At 48.6% G+C, this 18791-nt stretch overlaps 10 protein-coding genes across 10 annotated transcripts; 4 read left to right on the forward strand and 6 right to left on the reverse strand.

The window, feature by feature from the left end:
* The first annotated feature begins 473 nt into the window (after window positions 1-473).
* N7517_004133 (histone H2A) lies at window positions 474-1286 on the forward strand. Its single transcript, XM_056721863.1, has 3 exons — window positions 474-562; window positions 626-918; window positions 971-1286. Exons 1-3 carry the CDS (start codon window positions 510-512, stop codon window positions 1021-1023), a joined length of 399 nt encoding a protein of 132 aa, XP_056578113.1. The 5' UTR covers window positions 474-509; the 3' UTR covers window positions 1024-1286.
* A 225-nt stretch (window positions 1287-1511) lies between these two features.
* N7517_004134 (NADH dehydrogenase [ubiquinone] 1 beta subcomplex subunit 9) lies at window positions 1512-1970 on the reverse strand (the record flags this gene model as incomplete). Its single annotated transcript, XM_056721864.1, has 4 exons — window positions 1512-1537; window positions 1598-1718; window positions 1768-1900; window positions 1951-1970. The coding sequence occupies 4 exons, from the start codon at window positions 1968-1970 to the stop codon at window positions 1512-1514; spliced, it is 300 nt and encodes a 99-aa protein (XP_056578114.1).
* A 448-nt stretch (window positions 1971-2418) lies between these two features.
* On the forward strand, window positions 2419-4352 carry N7517_004135 (uncharacterized protein; the record flags this gene model as incomplete). Its single annotated transcript, XM_056721865.1, has 11 exons — window positions 2419-2588; window positions 2646-2704; window positions 2756-2827; window positions 2883-2938; window positions 3004-3339; window positions 3393-3785; window positions 3839-3898; window positions 3954-4008; window positions 4064-4131; window positions 4185-4256; window positions 4308-4352. 11 exons carry the CDS (start codon window positions 2419-2421, stop codon window positions 4350-4352), a joined length of 1386 nt encoding a protein of 461 aa, XP_056578115.1.
* A 341-nt stretch (window positions 4353-4693) lies between these two features.
* N7517_004136 (uncharacterized protein) lies at window positions 4694-5465 on the reverse strand (the record flags this gene model as incomplete). Its single annotated transcript, XM_056721866.1, has 2 exons — window positions 4694-5271; window positions 5318-5465. 2 exons carry the CDS (start codon window positions 5463-5465, stop codon window positions 4694-4696), a joined length of 726 nt encoding a protein of 241 aa, XP_056578116.1.
* Window positions 5466-5844: 379 nt separating this feature from the next.
* N7517_004137 (protein-L-isoaspartate O-methyltransferase) lies at window positions 5845-6639 on the forward strand (the record flags this gene model as incomplete). Its single annotated transcript, XM_056721867.1, has 1 exon — window positions 5845-6639. The coding sequence occupies one exon, from the start codon at window positions 5845-5847 to the stop codon at window positions 6637-6639; it is 795 nt and encodes a 264-aa protein (XP_056578117.1).
* A 186-nt stretch (window positions 6640-6825) lies between these two features.
* On the reverse strand, window positions 6826-8621 carry N7517_004138 (DnaJ and TPR domain protein; the record flags this gene model as incomplete). Its single annotated transcript, XM_056721868.1, has 2 exons — window positions 6826-7401; window positions 7452-8621. Coding segments are annotated over 2 exons (1746 nt in total), but the record flags the coding sequence as incomplete, so codon positions are not given.
* An 80-nt stretch (window positions 8622-8701) lies between these two features.
* N7517_004139 (putative mitochondrial translation release factor (RF-1)) lies at window positions 8702-10046 on the forward strand (the record flags this gene model as incomplete). Its single annotated transcript, XM_056721869.1, has 3 exons — window positions 8702-8780; window positions 8828-9000; window positions 9048-10046. The coding sequence occupies 3 exons, from the start codon at window positions 8702-8704 to the stop codon at window positions 10044-10046; spliced, it is 1251 nt and encodes a 416-aa protein (XP_056578119.1).
* A 63-nt stretch (window positions 10047-10109) lies between these two features.
* On the reverse strand, window positions 10110-11404 carry N7517_004140 (putative mitochondrial tricarboxylate transporter (Ctp); the record flags this gene model as incomplete). The annotated part of the gene is made up of 9 exons (XM_056721870.1): window positions 10110-10167; window positions 10215-10364; window positions 10413-10448; window positions 10515-10772; window positions 10821-10968; window positions 11017-11148; window positions 11197-11217; window positions 11270-11324; window positions 11372-11404. The coding sequence occupies 9 exons, from the start codon at window positions 11402-11404 to the stop codon at window positions 10110-10112; spliced, it is 891 nt and encodes a 296-aa protein (XP_056578120.1).
* Window positions 11405-12186: 782 nt separating this feature from the next.
* dhh1 (DExD/H-box ATP-dependent RNA helicase DHH1) lies at window positions 12187-13848 on the reverse strand (the record flags this gene model as incomplete). Its single annotated transcript, XM_056721871.1, has 3 exons — window positions 12187-13632; window positions 13683-13755; window positions 13808-13848. The coding sequence occupies 3 exons, from the start codon at window positions 13846-13848 to the stop codon at window positions 12187-12189; spliced, it is 1560 nt and encodes a 519-aa protein (XP_056578121.1).
* A 525-nt stretch (window positions 13849-14373) lies between these two features.
* Window positions 14374-18354, reverse strand: N7517_004142 (DNA repair protein SMC6; the record flags this gene model as incomplete). The annotated part of the gene is made up of 12 exons (XM_056721872.1): window positions 14374-14520; window positions 14582-14630; window positions 14683-14825; window positions 14878-15036; window positions 15095-15197; window positions 15246-15902; window positions 15953-16218; window positions 16267-16360; window positions 16408-16967; window positions 17018-17245; window positions 17292-18227; window positions 18274-18354. 12 exons carry the CDS (start codon window positions 18352-18354, stop codon window positions 14374-14376), a joined length of 3423 nt encoding a protein of 1140 aa, XP_056578122.1.
* Between the last annotated feature and the right edge of the window lie 437 nt (window positions 18355-18791).

Raw genomic sequence — 18791 nt, forward strand, 5'->3', positions numbered from 1 at the left:
TGTGGGTGGGAAACAGAGATGGAATGTGGAAGGGTAAGTTAGAGAGACGCGGTGACGAGGGGAGAGACCGTCTTTATACTCGTGTTCCCAAGGCCAGTTGATCCTGGAGGGGGGTGCAAAGGAGGCCGAATTTCAATACGGTAACAACTTGGTATGATCTGTATGATTAAACTGACATTTACGCGTCTTAAGGTGGGAAAGGTGGGGTAGAATCACGCTCAGCTGACTGTCAGGTATGGTAATGGATTTATATTACCACACCATTCCTAAAGCGGAATGTCTGATCTGATTGATCATTGGCTACAACATCTAAGCGAGACCGTGATCTGGAGGACCATTGATGCCGCCCCAACGTCACCCTCACCGCGTCCTTATAAAGGTCCTCCGCTTCCACACGCTCTCCCACCTGCTCTTGCGACTTTACACCATAACTTCAGCTCTCAATCTTCAATCTTCTCTTCCTTTTTCCACAAAAAACCACACCCTTTTTCCCTCTCAAAACCATCAAAATGACTGGCGGAAAGTCCGGCGGCAAGGCTAGCGGCAGCAAGAACGCGCAGTCGTAAGTTGTTTACATTTCGCGTCTTTTTTGATATACGTTTCATACTGACATCAATATCTCCAGCCGTTCCTCCAAGGCTGGTTTGGCCTTCCCCGTTGGCCGTGTCCACCGTCTGCTCCGCAAGGGCAACTACGCCCAGCGTGTCGGTGCCGGTGCTCCCGTTTACCTCGCTGCCGTTCTCGAGTACCTCGCTGCTGAGATTCTCGAGTTGGCTGGAAACGCCGCCCGTGACAACAAGAAGACCCGTATCATTCCCCGTCACCTCCAGCTTGCCATCCGTAACGATGAGGAGCTGAACAAGCTCTTGGGCCACGTCACTATTGCCCAGGGTGGTGTTCTCCCCAACATCCACCAGAGTATGTTATCACTTTTCAACTCTATTCTTGCATACACTAACATCATTTCCAGACCTTCTCCCCAAGAAGACTCCCAAGGCCGGCAAGGGCAGCCAGGAGCTGTAAGGGTTCTATCTTTTTTCGCGGGTTGTTTGTTTTCTTTTCCGGCGCGGATTGGTTCTTTGACACGATAATGGGGTTATGGGACGGGCACGTTATGGCTCTGCGTTTTCTCTTTTTTTTCCATCAATTTCCTGGTTGTACATTATGTCTACGGACATGGAATGATACCGACGACCTTAACTTGCTTGAGGGATTTCAACTTTCGGATACTAGCTCTGGGCATGAGCCCAAATCAATGAAAACTCCAGGTCTTTCAAGTGTTAAAATCCACCAACTTGCCTTTCGTACTTGTATACATTGTACATATAATAAATCATATTCTTGATGACTCGCTGTTCTTGCGGATATATATTGTACATGAACGAAATTGTAGATTCTAGACTCTGCTTTGGGTACTCTACATCTGTAGGAAAGACGCGAACTTTATGTTGCATAGTTCATGTTTGCAATTGGTCCAATCCTCATATTGTGTTTTGCGATATTGATTTGACTTAGTGTGCACTGGGGGGTTGGGCATCTATATTGTTTCATGGTTAATGTAAATTCGAGGTTGCATAAGGATGTGATGTGAACGTACATGGCAGGATTCGGGCCGGCAGGTTGCGCTCCCATTTGTTGCCGCCGGGTGCAGTAGGTGCCCGGTATGGGTCGGGGTGCTTCCAGGTCTCCAAGAGCTTCTCTGTCTCGCGCAGCAAAACCTAGAGGGTGTGTTAGGTTTGCCAAACATGGGAATTCAATTTCACATACCTGTTGCTGGCGAGGATCGCGGACGTCCTTGTTGGCTTCGAAAAGGGATCGGATATAAACTGCTTGTCCACGCCAGATCTGCCGGTGGACCGCCCAGTCAAGGGACAGTTTCAGGGAGCGCCGGTAGAGCGACCTGCAGTAGATCAGTGAAGAGTCCCTCTAGGGGAACACCAGGTTACTCACTTAACAGCGTAGGTGGACATTGTGCTCAAGTTTTGTCCCGGGTCCAATTCCGGTCAGCTAAAAGAGGAATAGGAAAACAGAAAAGAGCGTGTTTAATACACAGGTCTATCAAACAGAAATGACAACCTTCGAAGATTGTTAGTGTTCCTGGGGGACAATGTTTTGGGGTTGAGGGTTTCAATGTCGTCAGGTTGACTATTCTGGGCTTCCTAATTCGTTCGGCATGGAACTTGCACGAATGGTTGCTACCCTGCCCCGTAGCAAAATCTGCTTGAATGGTCTCCCCCCTCGCCGTAGAAGAAGAATAGTCCGCCTCTGCCGGAAAGGTGCCCGGTTTACCTTAGGACCCGATCTAATCCGAGCTTGATATTCTTTGCTTCCTCTAATTTTTAGAGTTGAAGCTTTTTCTCTTATCTACAAATCCGGTCCGGCTTTCTACCAGCTGAACAAATTTTGCTTTAATTCATCATGGCTTCTCGAATCTCTATTGCGCGCCTCTCGGGCCAGCGCTTCTCGGCTGTGGCCAGAACCACTCCTCGGGCATCAAGCCAGTTCCGCAATGTCAAGGGATTGTCTACCCTCACGCGGAAGACTTCGGCTCGATCAGCTTCGGGCTTGTTGCAGGTCTCTTCCTCCGGGTAAGTGTATCTATGTTATTACCATTCGTCGCAATTTTGGCTCATACAACCTTATAGCATCAATGTCTCGCGACTCAACCTTTCTCCTCTGGGAGGTCACCAACTCCGCACCTATGGTAAACACTTTTCCTAAGCAGTCTTGTTGGCCAATTGCTAATAGTGCTTAGCCGACTCCATCATTAAGGTCCCCAGCATGGCCGAGTCGATCACAGAGGGTACCCTCAAGCAGTTCTCAAAACGTATGGTGCTTTAACCGTGGTTGAACATTTTGAACATTTACTCATTCTGGTATAGAGGTTGGCGATTTCGTCGAGCGTGACGAGGAAATTGCGACGATTGAAACAGACAAGGTAAATACCAACTTCGCCCCCACCCTCACGACAAGTACTGTTGAATAACCTGAGTTTTCTGTTAGATTGACGTTTCAGTCAATGCCTCAGAGTCTGGTACCATCAAGGAGTTCCTCGTGAACGAGGAAGATACTGTTACTGTCGGCCAGGATCTCGTCAAGATCGAGCTTGGCGCCGCTCCCGAAGGCGGAAAGAAGGACGAGGGCGCCGAAAAGCCCAAGGAGCCCGAACCCAAGGAGCCTGAGCCCAAGAAGGATGCTTCGCCCGCTCCCGCCGAGACCCAGAAGCCCAAGGAGCCCGAACCTAAGAAGGCTGCGCCCCCAAGCAGGCACCCAAGACCGAATCCAAGCCCCAAGCTGCTGAACAGCCAGCTCTTGGTGGCCGCGAGGAACGCCGGGTATGTTGACCACCAATATGCCTTTTGAACTTCGGGCTTAAGCTAATTTTGGTCTAGGTCAAAATGAACCGTATGCGTCTGCGTATTGCTGAGCGCCTGAAGCAGTCCCAGAACACCGCCGCTTCTCTCACCACTTTCAACGAGGTCGACATGTCCTCTCTGATGGAGTTCCGGAAACTGTACAAGGACGATGTGCTCAAGAAGACCGGTGTGAAGCTTGGTTTCATGAGCGCCTTCTCCCGTGCTTGTGTGCTTGCCATGAAGGATATCCCCGCTGTCAACGCTTCCATTGAGGGTCCCAACGGCGGTGATACCATTGTCTACCGCGACTACGTTGACATCAGCGTTGCAGTCGCCACCGAGAAGGGACTTGTGACCCCTGTTGTCCGTAACACCGAAGGCAAGGATCTTGTTGGAATCGAGAAGGCCATTGCCGATCTCGGAAAGAAGGTGAGCAGTCGTTTTTCCGGGGAAGGGATGTCCAGTTTACTGACTTGTAATAGGCTCGTGACAACAAGTTGACCATTGAGGACATGGCCGGTGGTACCTTCACCATCAGCAACGTATGTTTCCTGTCTTCGTGTGTGTTTTGAGAATAACACGGCTAACATAACTCAGGGTGGTGTCTTCGGCTCGCTGATGGGCACACCGATCATCAACGTTCCTCAAACAGGTTAGTTCTCTCGCACTATATTTTCTGGGGTGGCTTCGAATCTAATTTTGTCTAGCTGTCTTGGGTCTCCACGCCATTAAGGACAAGCCTGTCGCTGTGAACGGCAAGGTTGAGATCCGTCCCGTACGTACAAGCAATCCAATCACTTTTTCCCTTCAGTTTACTAATATTTCTAGATGATGTACCTGGCTCTTACCTATGACCACCGTCTCTTGGATGGCCGTGAGGCCGTTACTTTCCTTGTTAAGGTATGTCAACCTCTTTATCCGCCCGAAAATCACCCACTAATCCCATCGCAGGTCAAGGAATACATTGAGGACCCCCGGCGCATGCTGCTTGGTTAAGTGACATGAGTGTTTTGTCACGCGCCTTTCATTATCTGTGTTCTCTCGTACCTAGAGCGGCCAATTGCGCCCTTTGTAAATTATTATGTTCCAAGATATAAATGCCATGTCAAGGACAGGTCTTGTGGGCTCTAAGTACTATCTTGTGTTGTATGTTGCCTTCGATGTTTATCGACTTAAAAATTGATTGAGATTGAATCAAAGTGGTGATCAAGTTGGTGTACATGTGGTATTGCGTTTCAAACAAATCCGTGGATCTCTGGCCCTCACACGTCCGCTCGATTTGACATCACACATAGGAGCACATGAAAGGGCATCTTCTGTCTTTTTGAGTGAGACTATTACAATCCACAATACTCTCGAACTTGCTGTGTCTCCTCCCGGGTCAAACCTTCCAACTGACCATGCTCCAGCTGAAGAAGAAGAGGCACATCCAGGATATCCATGAAATCAACGAAAAAATCAACGAAACGATTCTGCAGGAATTGGGGAGGGAATGTTTTCTCAAGCTCCTCTCGGCTCATTGGATCCGCGGTACCAAATGGGGGTGGGACATGCTCCAGGAACATTGTACGGCTGACTTCCCACCATATATCGAGTTCGTCGTCGTTGGTTCTCCAATTGCAGAGTCTCTGGAGTTGGTCTGGGAAGCGCGCTTGTTCTTCCAGCATCGCATGAACCATGAAGTGGGCACCAAGGTCGAACCAACGTCTCCGGGATACGTTGTCGATTGCGGAGTGACAGAGGTCCATGAACTGAACTGCGATGTCGGACAGGGGCACAAAGTGACCGAGGTCGCGATCTTTAGGAGGGTCCCAGTGGAGAAGCAGATTGGACAGGTAGAAGATGCGCAATTTAAGGTCCAGATCCCAGGGCAGAGGGCCTGAAAGATGATGACCGAGAACAAGCCGGTGGATTTCTAGAGCAGTTAGTATGGTCCGTTGCTATGAAGTTCTGGTGCTTACGTTCAACAAAAAGTGCAAACCATTCAATGTCCTCGGTTGGTCTTCCTTCAAGTATCGCTTCTAGGAGGCCACTGACACACAGGCAGACCATGTAGTCGAGGATCAACAGATCCACAGTGGCTCGAATGCCAGGATTTTGATCCGCCATTTTGAGGTCAACGCTGTGGGGGGGAATCAGATGCAAGGTATGTGAGCGATCCCAGAGGGTTCCATGATGCCCTGGGAATGCAGCTGTTCCCACGGCGATTTTGATGCACTTAGTCGTGATTAGTCGGCGATGTCTATGATGATTTTTGATATGTTCACGTGACTTCTCTGGTGCATTCACTTGGAATTGAAATATTTTTATTTGAAAACTATAACATGATAATAATATAGTATCAGAATATAATCTAGAAAGATTCAAATACGAGATAGAACTCGAATGTAAATGTCACGTGTGAATGCGGATATCATGGCGTCATTATATATAGTCACATGTATACATACTATGTAATTGGCAAACTTCTCTCTTCACACATCCTTTCATGTTTAGTATACCAAAACTTAGCAAAGCAACACGGGCTATGACCATGGCGTGGTATTGTTCTGGATCCACCAACACCGAGTTGATTGAGAACCTATTCAAGGCTGGACTGATTCAGAATGAGCGTGTGAAAGATGCCATGATTGGAGTGAGCATATTATGCATATATATTTCCATCTTTTCTAACATGCAAAAGGTCGATCGAGCACATTATGCTCCATCACGACCATATTCAGACTCGCCTCAGCCCATTGGATATGGAGCCACCATATCAGCACCGCACATGCATGGCCATGCATGTGAGTATCTGATTAATTATCTCAACCCAGGTGCTCGGGTGTTGGATATTGGATCTGGTTCAGGATACTTGACCCATGTCCTTGCCAATTTGGTGACCGACTCCAACACCCAGGGACAGGTGATTGGTATTGACCATATCTCCGAGCTGACAGAATTGGCTCGCACCAACATGGACAAGTCCAAGAAAGGTAGTGAATTCCAGGCATCCACAACTGTCAAGTTTATTACCGGTGATGGACGCCTTGGATGGAAAGAAGGTGCACCGTACGATGCCATCCATGTTGGCGCCGCGGCCGACCAGCTTCATCCAACCCTGGTGGACCAACTGCGTGCTCCTGGGAGACTCTTCATTCCAGTGGAATCGGAAGATGAGAGTACCGGTCTCAACGGGGGTCAGTATATCTGGGTGGTGGATAAAGGAGAAGATGGATCCATTCACAAGGAGAAGGTCTTCCAAGTTCGCTACGTGCCCTTGACGGATGCTCCACGAGGATGATATTACAATCCAGACACTTTTTTTCCTTTTTCTTTTTCTTTTCTTTCCTCTCTTTTATAGAGGCCTTTATTTAATTCAATCAAATTCCAAAATAAAAAGAAGTGTGCTTTCCTAAACTTATTTCCATGAATAGCTTTCCAAATACATCGACTCCAGGAACACCTATGTTCCACACAGACAATCCAATCAGCGGAATCCACCAGGGAATTTGAAATTTCCCTGGAATTGAGGACCACCCTGTTGGAAGAAGAATTGCTGGCCACCACCACCGAATGGGTTGCCTTGGAACTGACTGCCCCGCTGTTGCGATTCAGGATCATTGGGATCATCGCCATTATCAAACCGTGTCCGGAGTTCGGAGTCAGATAGAACCTCGTAGGCTTCGTTGATGGCCGCCATCTTCTTCTCTGCTTCTTCCTTGCTTACACCCTGCGCGTGGGCCTTATCAGGGTGGTGTTGTTTCACTAGTTGGCGATAGGCGCGTTTGATCGTCCGATCATCTGAATCACGGCTGATACCCAGGACTTTGTAGTAATCTTTTTGCTTGGAACGCTTGAGCAGGGCCTGAGCCTTTTGGCGGAGAGATTGCGCTTCTTGGGAACTGGGGTGGTGTTCCTTGACCAATTCGAGCGTACGTATGGCATCCTCGAATCGATCCTCATCCAAAGCGGTCTGAGCCTGATACAGGAGCCCGGCAAGCGAGTGAGGGACAAGCTGGAGAGCTTCAGCGCAGTAAGGACCAGCCTTTTTGATCATACGCATCTATAGTATGTTAGTGACAAGAAACCAAACCCTGTGACGTGGGTACTCACTTCACGGTAAGCCTCGCAGGTCTTCTCGACTAGGAATGTATAAAGATTATTTGGCGCCAGGCGATGGATATGGTTAGCCTGTCGTGCTTCTTCAACATCGGCCTTAATGTCTGCAATCAGCCCACTAGATTCGCTATCGCCGACCATGAGATTTGCTGCATTGCTGAATTTGCGTGCGCCGAGGGCAGTATGCAATTTTTCTAGCTGCTTGACAAGCTTCCGTTCACGTCGATAGAGACGGTTGCAGGGTTTCGAGTCGGGATCAGCATGGAGACATTTACGGATTTGAGCAAGGCCACGGTCACTGTCTCCTAGAGAGTAGAACAGCATAGACGACATTTGCAGGTGAGGTTCGACCAGGCTCGGGGACATTTGTAGGACATGTGCCAGATCACTGAGCCCTTCTTCCGTCTCCCCCTTTTCAAAGTGACAATGTGCTCGAGCCTGCCGCAGAGGTAGTGCCGTATTTGCCTTTAGGATAGCCGCATTTGCCTCCGAGACACATGTCTCCCAGTCGCCCTGCTTTTCGGCGCTAAGAGCCAAGGTGGCCGCATCGCGTGCGGCTTCTAATTCCTTGTAATCATCCGTCGACTTCTTCCCGGCCTTCTCAAGATCCCGCAAGGCCTCTTGCCAATGCGCAGAGCGTGCCTTTAAGCGCGATCGCTGTAGAAGAGCGCCCTCGAAGTCTGGCTTGAGTTCTAGAACTCGATCAAAGTCGCTCGAGGCTTGTGAGTTTTTGCCAATGGACAGATAAGCCGCGCCCCGCTGGAAGATAGTGATATAGTTGGTTGGATCGCGCGAGACGGCGGCGTCGAAGTATACCACGGCATCTCGGGGTGAGCCTTGCGCGAGATGGGCTTTGGCGGAAGAAATCAGTTCAGATAGAGGTGTATCCGAGGGAATTTCAAGGGCATATCCAGCCGAGAAACAAGCCAGAAAGGTCGTGAGTGATTCCAAGGAAACAAGCATTTTGGGGGTTATGCGACGCAGTAGTAATGCAGTAACGATGTAGTAAAGGTGTAAACGAGGGTTTTGGTGTAGAATTAGTCTCCCTAGGAGTGCGAAAAGAAGGGCATAATCTAAAAATCCGGGCCAAAATAGAAAAGTGCAAAGAGCAAAGAACAATGGAAAGTCGAAAGCTGGATGAGCATACTCCGTGGCCTTTACGCCCTATTGTTCCGTTACCGTCATGTGACATGGAATTGTCAATCGCCTTCACTCCGTATTTTTTTGGTCATTTACTGACAAGTATGCTCGTCAAGTCAATATGTCGAACTATCTTGCCTAGGCTTGGTCTAAAATTGTCGCCTTTACGAGGTGTACATACTGGTAAGACCGGTTTTTGGTTACTTTCTGATCAATGCTAATTTGCGAAGCATCCGATGCTACCTTATCTCCGGCTCTCTTAACTAGAGCCCGCCTACTTGCAGCTGAACATACAAAGCTTTCGGAACGGCTGGGAGAGTCATTTGATGCAAAGACCGCCAAGCGAGCCGGGGAATTGGCACCGATTGCAAATATCTTGAAAGAATGGGTCAATGCCAACGATGTATGCGCTTTGGAGTCTTTTATTGGAGCCCTTACTAATTCCACTAGTCTATCGTCGAGCTCAGATCCCTACTAACTGATCCCAGCACCGATGCTGAACTACGGTCTTTGGCAACGGAAGACCTTGAGAGCAGTCGCGATGCCTTACCAACGATATCAGACCGACTGAAGAAGGCTCTCATTCCGCGACATCCATTTGCAGACCTTCCTTGCTTGCTGGAAATCCGACCCGGTGCAGGTGGAGATGAGGCAGGCTTGTTCGCTTTTGAGATGTTACGGATGTACGTTGCCTTTTGCTCCCGAAGGGGCCTTCGCCCAACAATTTTGAAGCAGGACACAGAGGTCGGTCCGTCCGACGACCGTCTCAGTGAAGCGGTAATTGAAATTGAAGCCAATGGTGCGTATGACATATTACGGACTGAATCGGGGGTACATAGGGTGCAGAGAGTACCCGCAACCGAGACCAAGGGTCGCACCCATACCAGCGCCGTCAGCGTAATGGTCTTGCCGAGTTTTCCAGAGGACGGCAGTGAGATGGATAGTGCCCTGAACTTTGAAGATCCAAACAGCGATTACTACATTGACCCACAAGAGGTGCGGGTTGAAAAGATGAGGGCTGGAGGTGCTGGTGGACAACACGTCAACAAAACCGAGTCCGCCATTCGACTGACCCATATTCCCACGCATACGGTCGTCTCCATGCAAGACGAACGGTCCCAGCAGGCCAATCGGAGAAAGGCGTGGCAGATGCTACGGGCAAAGTTGGCCGAAGCCCGGCAAGAAGCCCGCGAGCAAGAGCTCATGCAACTCAGACGAGGTATACTGGGTGGTGTGGCTAAAATGGGCCGAGGCGATAAAATTCGAACCTACAATTTTGGTCAAAGTCGCTGCACTGATCATCGCACAGGCATCACGATCCACAATCTGGATAGTATCCTTGATGGCGGTGATGGTTTGGACACTGTGATGGATAGTGTGCGGACCTGGATGGCTGATAGTGAAGTTGAGGCCATGGTTGCCGAGGACATGGCAAAAGCAAGAGAGTAAATAGCAGAGTCATTCTTCTCATGTACAAAGATACCATGTATTCTATTAAGGTCCGAATCTATTCTACAAATACTTTCCCTCAGGATCCAAGAGGTCGAGCCCATCCATAGCTTTCTCATACCTATCCAACAGTTAGCAACTTTCATATGACTTGGGTCGATCACAAACATGGTGAACACAATTCCTCCACTCATGATCAATCTCGCAAGTCGCGGCATAGCGCCAGACCACAAAGTGAAGACACCTTCATCCTTGATGATTCTTGTTGCGCAAACAATGCTGTTCTTGTAATGCTTGCTGGCCTCGAGTGATTGCATTCTGATATCGTTAGTACCTTTTATACCATTAACGCGTGGGGATATTCACCTTGTCTTGACCGTGTCCAATGGTTGGGTCACATAACTGATTCATGTTAGTTTGGAGTTGTCTTTTTTCTTCTTTCCATCTTCTTCAGGGACCAGGACTTACACAGTGATAAGCCCTGCGATTCCACCAATTCCAAAGGTAGCTGCAGTGCCCAGCTTTTCGCCTGGAGCCGTGTAGCCCTCTGCAAACTGCTTCAATGTTGTGTAGGCTGTGAATCGAGTTGCCGAGTTGGCGGCCTGTCTTGCTGTAGTGGGCACAAAGCCTTGGAAGAAGCCCCTGACACCTCTTTCCTTGAAAATGAGCTGGCTACCGTGCAGGAAACCACGCATCCGAGGGTTGGCAGACTTCCGGTCGTCGATCCTATAGTTTGGTCAGTAGAGCCAGCCCAAAAATAGGATGGGAACTTACAATTGGGTCTTGATGCTTTCAAAGGGGGTGACAGCGAAAAGAGATTCGGTGAATCCAGCACCAAATCCAGCAATAACCGTCCTTGGTCCTGAGATCTTGCCGTTCTCATCCTGGAGAACCGATTTTATGGCATCGAAAGCGACGAATCCTAGCATGTATCAACGGCAGCCCAGACAGTCGCGGGAGGTAGACGCACGAATTCCAGCCTTGAGCGAGTTTCCGATAATCAGTGTTGTACATCCTGCATACCACTGGCTTCCGAAGGGTGGCCATGGTAGCTTTTGGCCATGGGTAAGCTGGCGATTGAGTTGAGTCCGCGTCTTCGCAACTGCATAGCATTAGCACCAGTTGATGTAAGACATTTGAAGGTTCGTACATTCGGCCGGGTATGTGATCGCTGTAGTATACGCGTTAGCTAGCAGCCTGGTAGGGGTCATTGAGCTCTTTACCGATCTCCACGGCTCCGGCAGTGGACCCCGCAAGGATGGAGCGAAGGACACTGGGCTATCTATTGGTGAGCTTCAAGTAGAATATAATATTGGAGAACATACCTTTGCCTTTTGATCCTTATTCACCGTCGCCATTTTTTTTTTGGGTAGTTTGGAGGAATTGGAGTCGCCGATCCTCGGAGGTCCATATACGGCCTTCGGCACGTGCCATTACCGAGTCGATATGTTGGATCTATGGAGATCAGGTCCTTGTACAACTTCACATATGAAACGCAACAGGCTAATGATTAATCAAATCCTACAGATTATTACAGTATAATAAATTAGAGGGATATTGTCAATTCACTAGCTGAATCTACCTAGATCCGTTAAGCAACTAGTGCTCCTCCATTTCTTTTCTTCTTTTTTTCTTCGTTTTTTTGGAGAGTGGGAGAGTGGTATTCACCGCGTCTCTAACAACGGCGACCACACAAAGTGAGTGTAGGCAGGAATGGGGTTAAAGCATGGTAGAGTGGGAGGACTCCAGGGTGCCAACAAAAAGGTTGGTAAAGGGTGAGATCGTCACTCGTTGCGTGGGGAAAATAAAAACAAAGAGCCCCCTCCCTTGGGAAAAAGAAAATTCGCATGAGACGCTGGCCCTGTGGAACGCCATTTGCCTTGCAAATCCCCGAAACACACAATACAGCGTCGGAAAATGAAGAGCGTAGGCGCCGAAAATGCATTTCCCTCAAGGATCCAACTCATAGAACAAGGAACCGGACCGGAAAAGACATATGATACATTGCACTCCCGTATCATTATGACCGGATAATCAATGCCGGGATAGCCCGGCAAGATCTCGAAGATAGAGCGGAATAGAATAAGAGAACCAAGGAAACCAAAGCGCAGCGAGATGAAAAAAGTGTTCAGACATGGGTCTAAGAGATGGGCGCCTGCGGTTGACCGGGATTTGGTTGACCAAAGGTAATCCGGTTGGCATCATTTTGTGCCCCACGACGTTGACCCTGTCCACGACCACGGTAAGAACCGCGTCCCCGATTATTGTAGTATTGGCCATGTTGTCCACCTTGCTGCTGGCCATGTTGTTGACCTTGCGGTTGCGGTTGGCCATTGTGGTTATTCCGACGAGGTTGACGGTCTCCGTTCATGTTCACGGATCCAGCCCCAGTTTGAGGTGGAGGGTTGGAGATGGGTCGAGGAATGTTCTCGGGAGAATCATAGACATAAAGCTTCTTGTCAATATTCTGAGGGATGGGCTGGATTTCAGTGCCTAGTTCTTGCTCAATCTTGTACAGATTGAACCGATCCTCCCAGTTGATGAGGTTAATGGCGAGACCCAAGTGTCCGAAACGACCCGAACGACCGATACGGTGAAGATAGGTTTCTGCGTTCTTCGGGAAATCAAAGTTGATCACAACGTTGACAGCTTGAATATCGATACCGCGAGTCAACAGGTCAGAGCAAACCAAGTTGCGGCATACGCCATTGCGGAAGTCATGGAAGACTCGGTTACGGTGCTGCTGAAGCATCCGAGCATGAGAGTAAAAGCAGGAATAGCCGAGTTCGGTGATTTTTTTGGCCAGAAGCTCAACTCGGTTGGTTGAGTTGCAGAAAATGATCGACTGGTTGATTTGAAGCTTGGAGAAAAGCGTGTTCAAGCAATGAACCTTTTGCTTCTCCTCGACGAAAGCATAGTACTGGGTGATACCGCGCAGGGTAAGCTCGTCCATAAGGTTGATCTCGTAAGGGTTGCGCATGTGCTTGTCCTTGAAAGACTTGACAATCAGAGGGAAAGTGGCACTGAAGAGCATAACCTGGCGATCCTTGGGGTGGAAGGACATCAGTTGCTCAATGACAGGAGTAAACTCGGGAGACAGCAATTTGTCTGCTTCATCCATCACGAATGTCGGGCATTCGGCCAAGTCAGCGACACCTTTGCTAGCCAAATCCAGTACTCGTCCAGGGGTTCCCACAAGAATGTGAACAGGGTCATTCAATCGAATAATGTCGTCCATCAAACCAGTTCCACCAGTGGTGACCATGACATTGATACCCAGGTGTTTTCCTAGGGTCTTGCAGACCTGTGATGTCTGGAGGGCAAGCTCTCGTGTGGGGACCAAGATCAAGGCCTGGGTCTTTGTACTTTTGGGGTTGATGCGCTCGAGGGTGGGGATAACAAAGGCAGCAGTCTTTCCAGTGCCGTTCTTAGCTCGGGCCAAGATGTCTCTGCCTGTGAGGGCAACTGGTATCGTCTCTTCTTGGATAGGGGAGGGCTTTTCAAATCCAGCCTCAAAAATGCCCATCATGAGTTCACGTTTGATGTAAAAGTCCTCGAACTCGAGGCCTTTTGTGGCAGTAACATCCTGTTCAGAGTCAGTATTCTGGAGTTGACTGAAACCAACAAAATACCCACCTCAGTTTGTGGGCGAGCATCTTTGGGAGGAAGATTCAATGTGTCCTGCAGTCTTTGCTCTGAGGTTGCTTCCCTGGTCAAGTTAGATTTGTTTGAGGACAAAAAGAAAGACAAAACTAGCTTACAGCTTAGTATTGCTGAGTTGTGCAGCAAGCGCGTCGGCCATTGTGACGATAAGGTGCTAAGGGGATGAGCTGGAAAACAAGTGCGGTGACCGATTTTCGTTGCGATCAAGGGTGTGTGTGCGAGAGGGTGTGCGCGGAAGTTTGAAGAGGAATGTTTTAGAAAAGGGTTGACGAAAATGTGAGGAGAGGAGAGGGATGTTCGTCAAAACCAATAGAGTCAGGTTTGTAGGGGACGGGGAGAGATCGGGTATTCAATGAAATGAAGCTTCTGTGTGGAACCAAGAAATATCTCTGGATACCAAAGCTGAAGAGAATTCACAAAGAGGATAAAGAATGGTAGAAACCAGTTTTGTTGAGAGGGAAAAGGAAAAGTAGAGGTTGAGATTATGATGGCGGGGAGCGAAGAGGTTTGAGGTAAAGTGAAGCTAAACGTTCCACTGGGTATGGTCACGTGTCACTACATGACCTATTTACTACAGGTATGAGAATATTTCAAACATGGCATAAACATAGCATTTCTTAAGGGTATTTCGCTGCAAATAAGATTATCGACATTGGAAGAACCTTCAGCGCCGGAAGGTTAGTGTTGTTTGCCCACGCTCTGGCTCTGCCAACTCCTTCACTCTGACATCTGCAGAGATGGTGATATCGGTTTTGCTACCAGGTGTGATCAGAATGAACTGTCGCCCGATAGATCGTCTAGCGGCAACCATCTAGTGTGTGTGTGAGAGAGAGTCAGTGATAATCCTTAGGAAGGAGAGATGTGGCACTTACAAGCATGTCAATCGCCATCTTTCGGTTGATATGATCCATATACACATCACTTTTTATAAAGTCAGCAGCTAACACAAACCAAAGTGGCGAAGAAAACTTACAATTCATCAAGACAACGGATCGGAGATCCCATGGCTTCCCAGAGAGACAACAGCAGACAAACTTGTGAAAACGACTTTTCTCCACCAGACAGTGTCTTTGCACCTCTCCCGGTGCTATCGTCTTTGGTAATATCAGGTTCAACCTAGATCGTAGTTAGCATCCAATTCACCCAAGGTTTGAATGAACAGGCTTACTTGTAAATCCAGAAGTTTGTTGGTATGGTCAGCCAGAAGGCGACCACGGAAACTTCTCTCACTCAAGAGATAGGTGAATTGAGCTTTCGCTCGCGACGAGATGTGGGATCTGAAGATTTCCCATCTCTTCTTACGGTTCTGGAGGGTATCTTTCAAAGCCTAAACAAATATTAGATCAGACCAAAGAAACCCAAACAACAAAATAAAGGATAATTACCTGGCTCAAGGCCGAGAATTGTTCAAGTTGCTGCAACGCTCGATCATAGGTTGCTGCAGTCTTGGTTGCCTCAGCAGCAATTTCCTCTCGAGAACTTCCCAACCTGTTGACTGTCAGTTTTGTTACAAACGGTAAGCGGAAGGAGACATACTCCAGGTTGTAGCGATCAAGATCACGGCTTAGTTTATCAAGCTTTCTGTCGAGGCTGCCGGGCGTTTCTCCTTCGTCCACAGGAACTCTAGAAGAAACCAAGCTGGCCTTCTCATTGTATTCAATAACTCGTGCCTTCACCACTTCTTTTCTTGTCTCAATTGCAGTCTTGGTCTGTTTATCTTGATTAATAAGACCAACAGCTTCGTTCTTCTCGTCGAGGATTTGGGCTTGTTTCATCTTCACGAGATTTTGCTCGCTTTCAGCAACGTGTAGCTTTTCCCGGAGGGTTCCAAGCTCGGCATCTTTGGCGGCTAGTTCCCTCCGAATTTCTTTAAGAGTCTGCAACATAGCTTTCATGGCTGCCTCGCTATCCTTGTACGATCCCTCATTGAGTTGCTTCTCATCTTCGGCCTCCTTTAGAGCTGCCTGTAGGGCATCAATGCGTCCATCCTCGGCGTTCTCTTTGTCCAAGGCGTCTCTGAGTCCCTCGGCATGATCTTCCATTCGTTGCATTTGAATTTGCAGATCTTTCTCGGTTCTTCCGTGTCGGACCAGTGCCTGTTTGCAGGACTCGACGCGTGACCGGGCAATTATCAATGATTGCTCGATGTCATTCTGTTGGCGCTGGAGGTCGGCAATAATGTCACGTTGTGCGCTGGAGTCATCAGCTAGTGTCACATGTTTTAAGGAAGAGGGTTTACTTACTTGATTTGCAAGGCTACGTCGGATTTCATGCGCGGGCCATCGGTCCACCCCATAACTGGAGCCTGACTCGGTTCTCCGGCTCGGCTGTATGAGAGATGGAGTCCTCGTCGTCGATCCTTTGGATCAATGGAGTAACAACGTTTAACGTTTCTTGGTCGTGCGCCGTCGAATAGTACAGCGGAGGCTTCGTTTACATCCTCGATCAACAGCATTTGCTCAATTCCATGGTTGATGATCAGTTGTCGCCGCACTAATTCGTTGTCGATCTAAAAGGTCAGCACATTCTATAAATCGCGGAAAGTATGGCGGGCTACCTGAAGTGTTCGTAAGACAGTGTTGTATTGGGAGTCTGGTTCGTGTGCCGAGGTATCCAAGCGGCCACCAGAGCCAATGAAGATTGGACAGTTGCTGTCAAGTCAGCTTTAGTTTCAACATGGGCCTCTGGTCAAACTCACCACTGAACCCGCCGCATGATATCGAAAAGAAGCTTCATGTCATTTTTGGATGAAACTATGAAACTGGCAAGCGTGCCACCAAAGACTCTTTCCAAAATAGATGACCACTTCGGTTCTAGCAGAGTGACATGATGACCAATTGGGCCGACAGGGCGTGACTCCCATGATTGTTCCTGTTGAATGGCTTTGAGGAGTGCAGGCATTTTGATATTGAAGCCGGACTGTCTCGATCCACCTTCTTTGGTGAGATTCTGAAGTTGGTTCTCCGCTTGAACAATCTCGCGTTTTTTCTGTTCAAGCGGACCTTTTGCTTCTGTGAGATCTGTCTGGGCGGTTTCAACCTCTTCCCGTAGGCGAGCAGCACCTTGGCGATGCTCTTCGTATTCCTTTTGGGTGGCAGAGGCGTCATTGGCGGCTTGTTCACACTCGTCTTGTTTTCGAGCGTAGCCGCCGTCGCTCACATCAGCGAGACGCTGATTCTCATCGTCGACCTTTTGCTGGGTCTCCTGGATTCTCGACTCGGCTGCTTTGAGATATTCCCTAATTTGGCGTTGTTCCGCCTATACAAAACAGTTAGGGAAGGTATCTCACGGTGGCTGGAGGTACATACCTGTAGGTCATGGCGTCCGGCCATCTCGGCGTCCAATCTTTCTTTTATCTTGTCCCTTTCATCTTGGGCCTCATTCACTGCCACGGCCGCTCGCCAGGAATGTTCACCCGCGGCTATTTCCTCTGCGGCGACCCCATCAAAGGCAGCATCAAATCGAGTGAGGTGAGACTCAGCCTCAGCAATTTTTCGGTCTGCCTCGGCGATTTGTTCGGTGAGTGAGATTTCCATCTGTTTCGTCAGTCAATTATCACAAAGGTGGTAGGGTGGGACCGACTCTTTCTTGCTCTTCAACTTGAGCCCAAGCCATTTGGCTTCGTATATTTCTGATCCGTTTTCGCAGAGAATCGTGTTGGTCAGAGATTTCGAGCTTTTTCTTGGCTAATTCCTTGTGGTTTTGCAGGACTTGTACATCTTGGGATGACGTTCTGAGCTTCTCTTCGATTGAGTCAAGGGATTCCTCCACCAGCCGGTAGTCATTATCGAGCTGCTCCAACTGAACGCCTTTGACAAAAAATTTGTATTTCTCAGCTGGGCTTGATGTACTCAAGAACTGACGGGCCATATCTTGAGATAGTACGTTCATAGGGTTTTCGATCTGCAGAGAAAAGTAGTCTGTGATAGCATCCAGTTCGCCCTTTTTGGTCGAGACGATGCGCCCATTCTCTGACTTGATCTTGAACCCGCTGGTGCCGCTTCGGGAGAAATGACGCTCGACAATAATGGTTTTCCCAAAATCGTCTGACATATAGGCACCGTCGCCTTGATTCTTGATACGAACAATGATCGTGCTATTTTCTTTGCCCTCTTTGATGAAATTCTTCAGGCTTTGGCCACGATTCGTCGCAGACGCTTTACCACCTAGGCAAAGAGTGATCGCTGTCAGGATCGCACTCTTGCCGCTGCCGTTCTTTCCAACAATAAAGTTGATCAGCGGCCCCAGCTCCACGTAGAAGTGATCATGGCACATGAAATTGTAGCACTCAACGCGTTCGAGGATTCCATGTTCAGCAGGCACGTTGGCTTCGTCGATCAGATGGGAGTATTTTTCTTGTATGATCTGGGTCTGACGGAGCTCTAGCTCGTCCTCGTCATCGAGAAGGGCATCGTCGTTGACAGCTAGAAGTGAATCCGCAGCGTTGGTAACATCGCCGGAAGAGGTTGGAGATCCCGAGTTCGCTGTGCTCTCTGAATTTGTCCGCCGTCGTTTTCTCTGTAACTGTTAGCTCTGCTTCAACTCATACTTGTTAGAATCGTACCGAAGAAGTCATGGCTGGTTGGTTGGACCCATCGCTTTCCTCGGAGTACGTAGACATCTGCACCCGCTTGCGGGACGACATTTGAAGAAAAAGTTATTGACCAAAGCCAGCGGCTAACATAGCGAGTAGACTCGTCAGTCCTAGCTGATTGTCGCGGTTTTCGGCCAAGACCCCCCACGAACTGATAGTCCCGAGGTCGCGTCGCGTCCGTGTCAAATAGACTTAGTAATCAAATGGGCACACCTGGGCACTCCCGAGTGAAAAAGTAGCCTTCAGCGTTGTTTTTATGTTTTGTTTTCGAGTTTTAAGAAGAAAGTCATGGATGATATTGAAATGATCTTGCTTGGTAGAAACCGAGGGGGGACAACGACAAGTGTTTCTTTGTTCAGTGACCACAAAGAGAATCCGACGCCAAAACTATAGACGAGTATACGACTACCTATTATTGCTTCAGGCAATTTCTACATGTGCTGATGATATGTAGAGGGGGGATCTTGGTTTTATTATTAGGTAAGTTG

This window comes from Penicillium concentricum (assembly GCF_028827145.1).
Source record: "Penicillium concentricum strain IBT 3081 chromosome Unknown utg000002l_segment0_segment0, whole genome shotgun sequence".
NCBI lineage: Eukaryota > Fungi > Ascomycota > Eurotiomycetes > Eurotiales > Aspergillaceae > Penicillium > Penicillium concentricum.

Coding starts and splice junctions, on each gene's coding strand:
- N7517_004133 (XM_056721863.1), top strand. CDS start 510: ATGACTGGCGGAAAGTCCGGCGGCAAGGCTAGCGGCAGCAAGAACGCG. Junction 563..625: donor GGCAGCAAGAACGCGCAGTC/GTAAGTTGTTTA, acceptor CAATATCTCCAG/CCGTTCCTCCAAGGCTGGTT. Junction 919..970: donor TCTCCCCAACATCCACCAGA/GTATGTTATCAC, acceptor CATCATTTCCAG/ACCTTCTCCCCAAGAAGACT.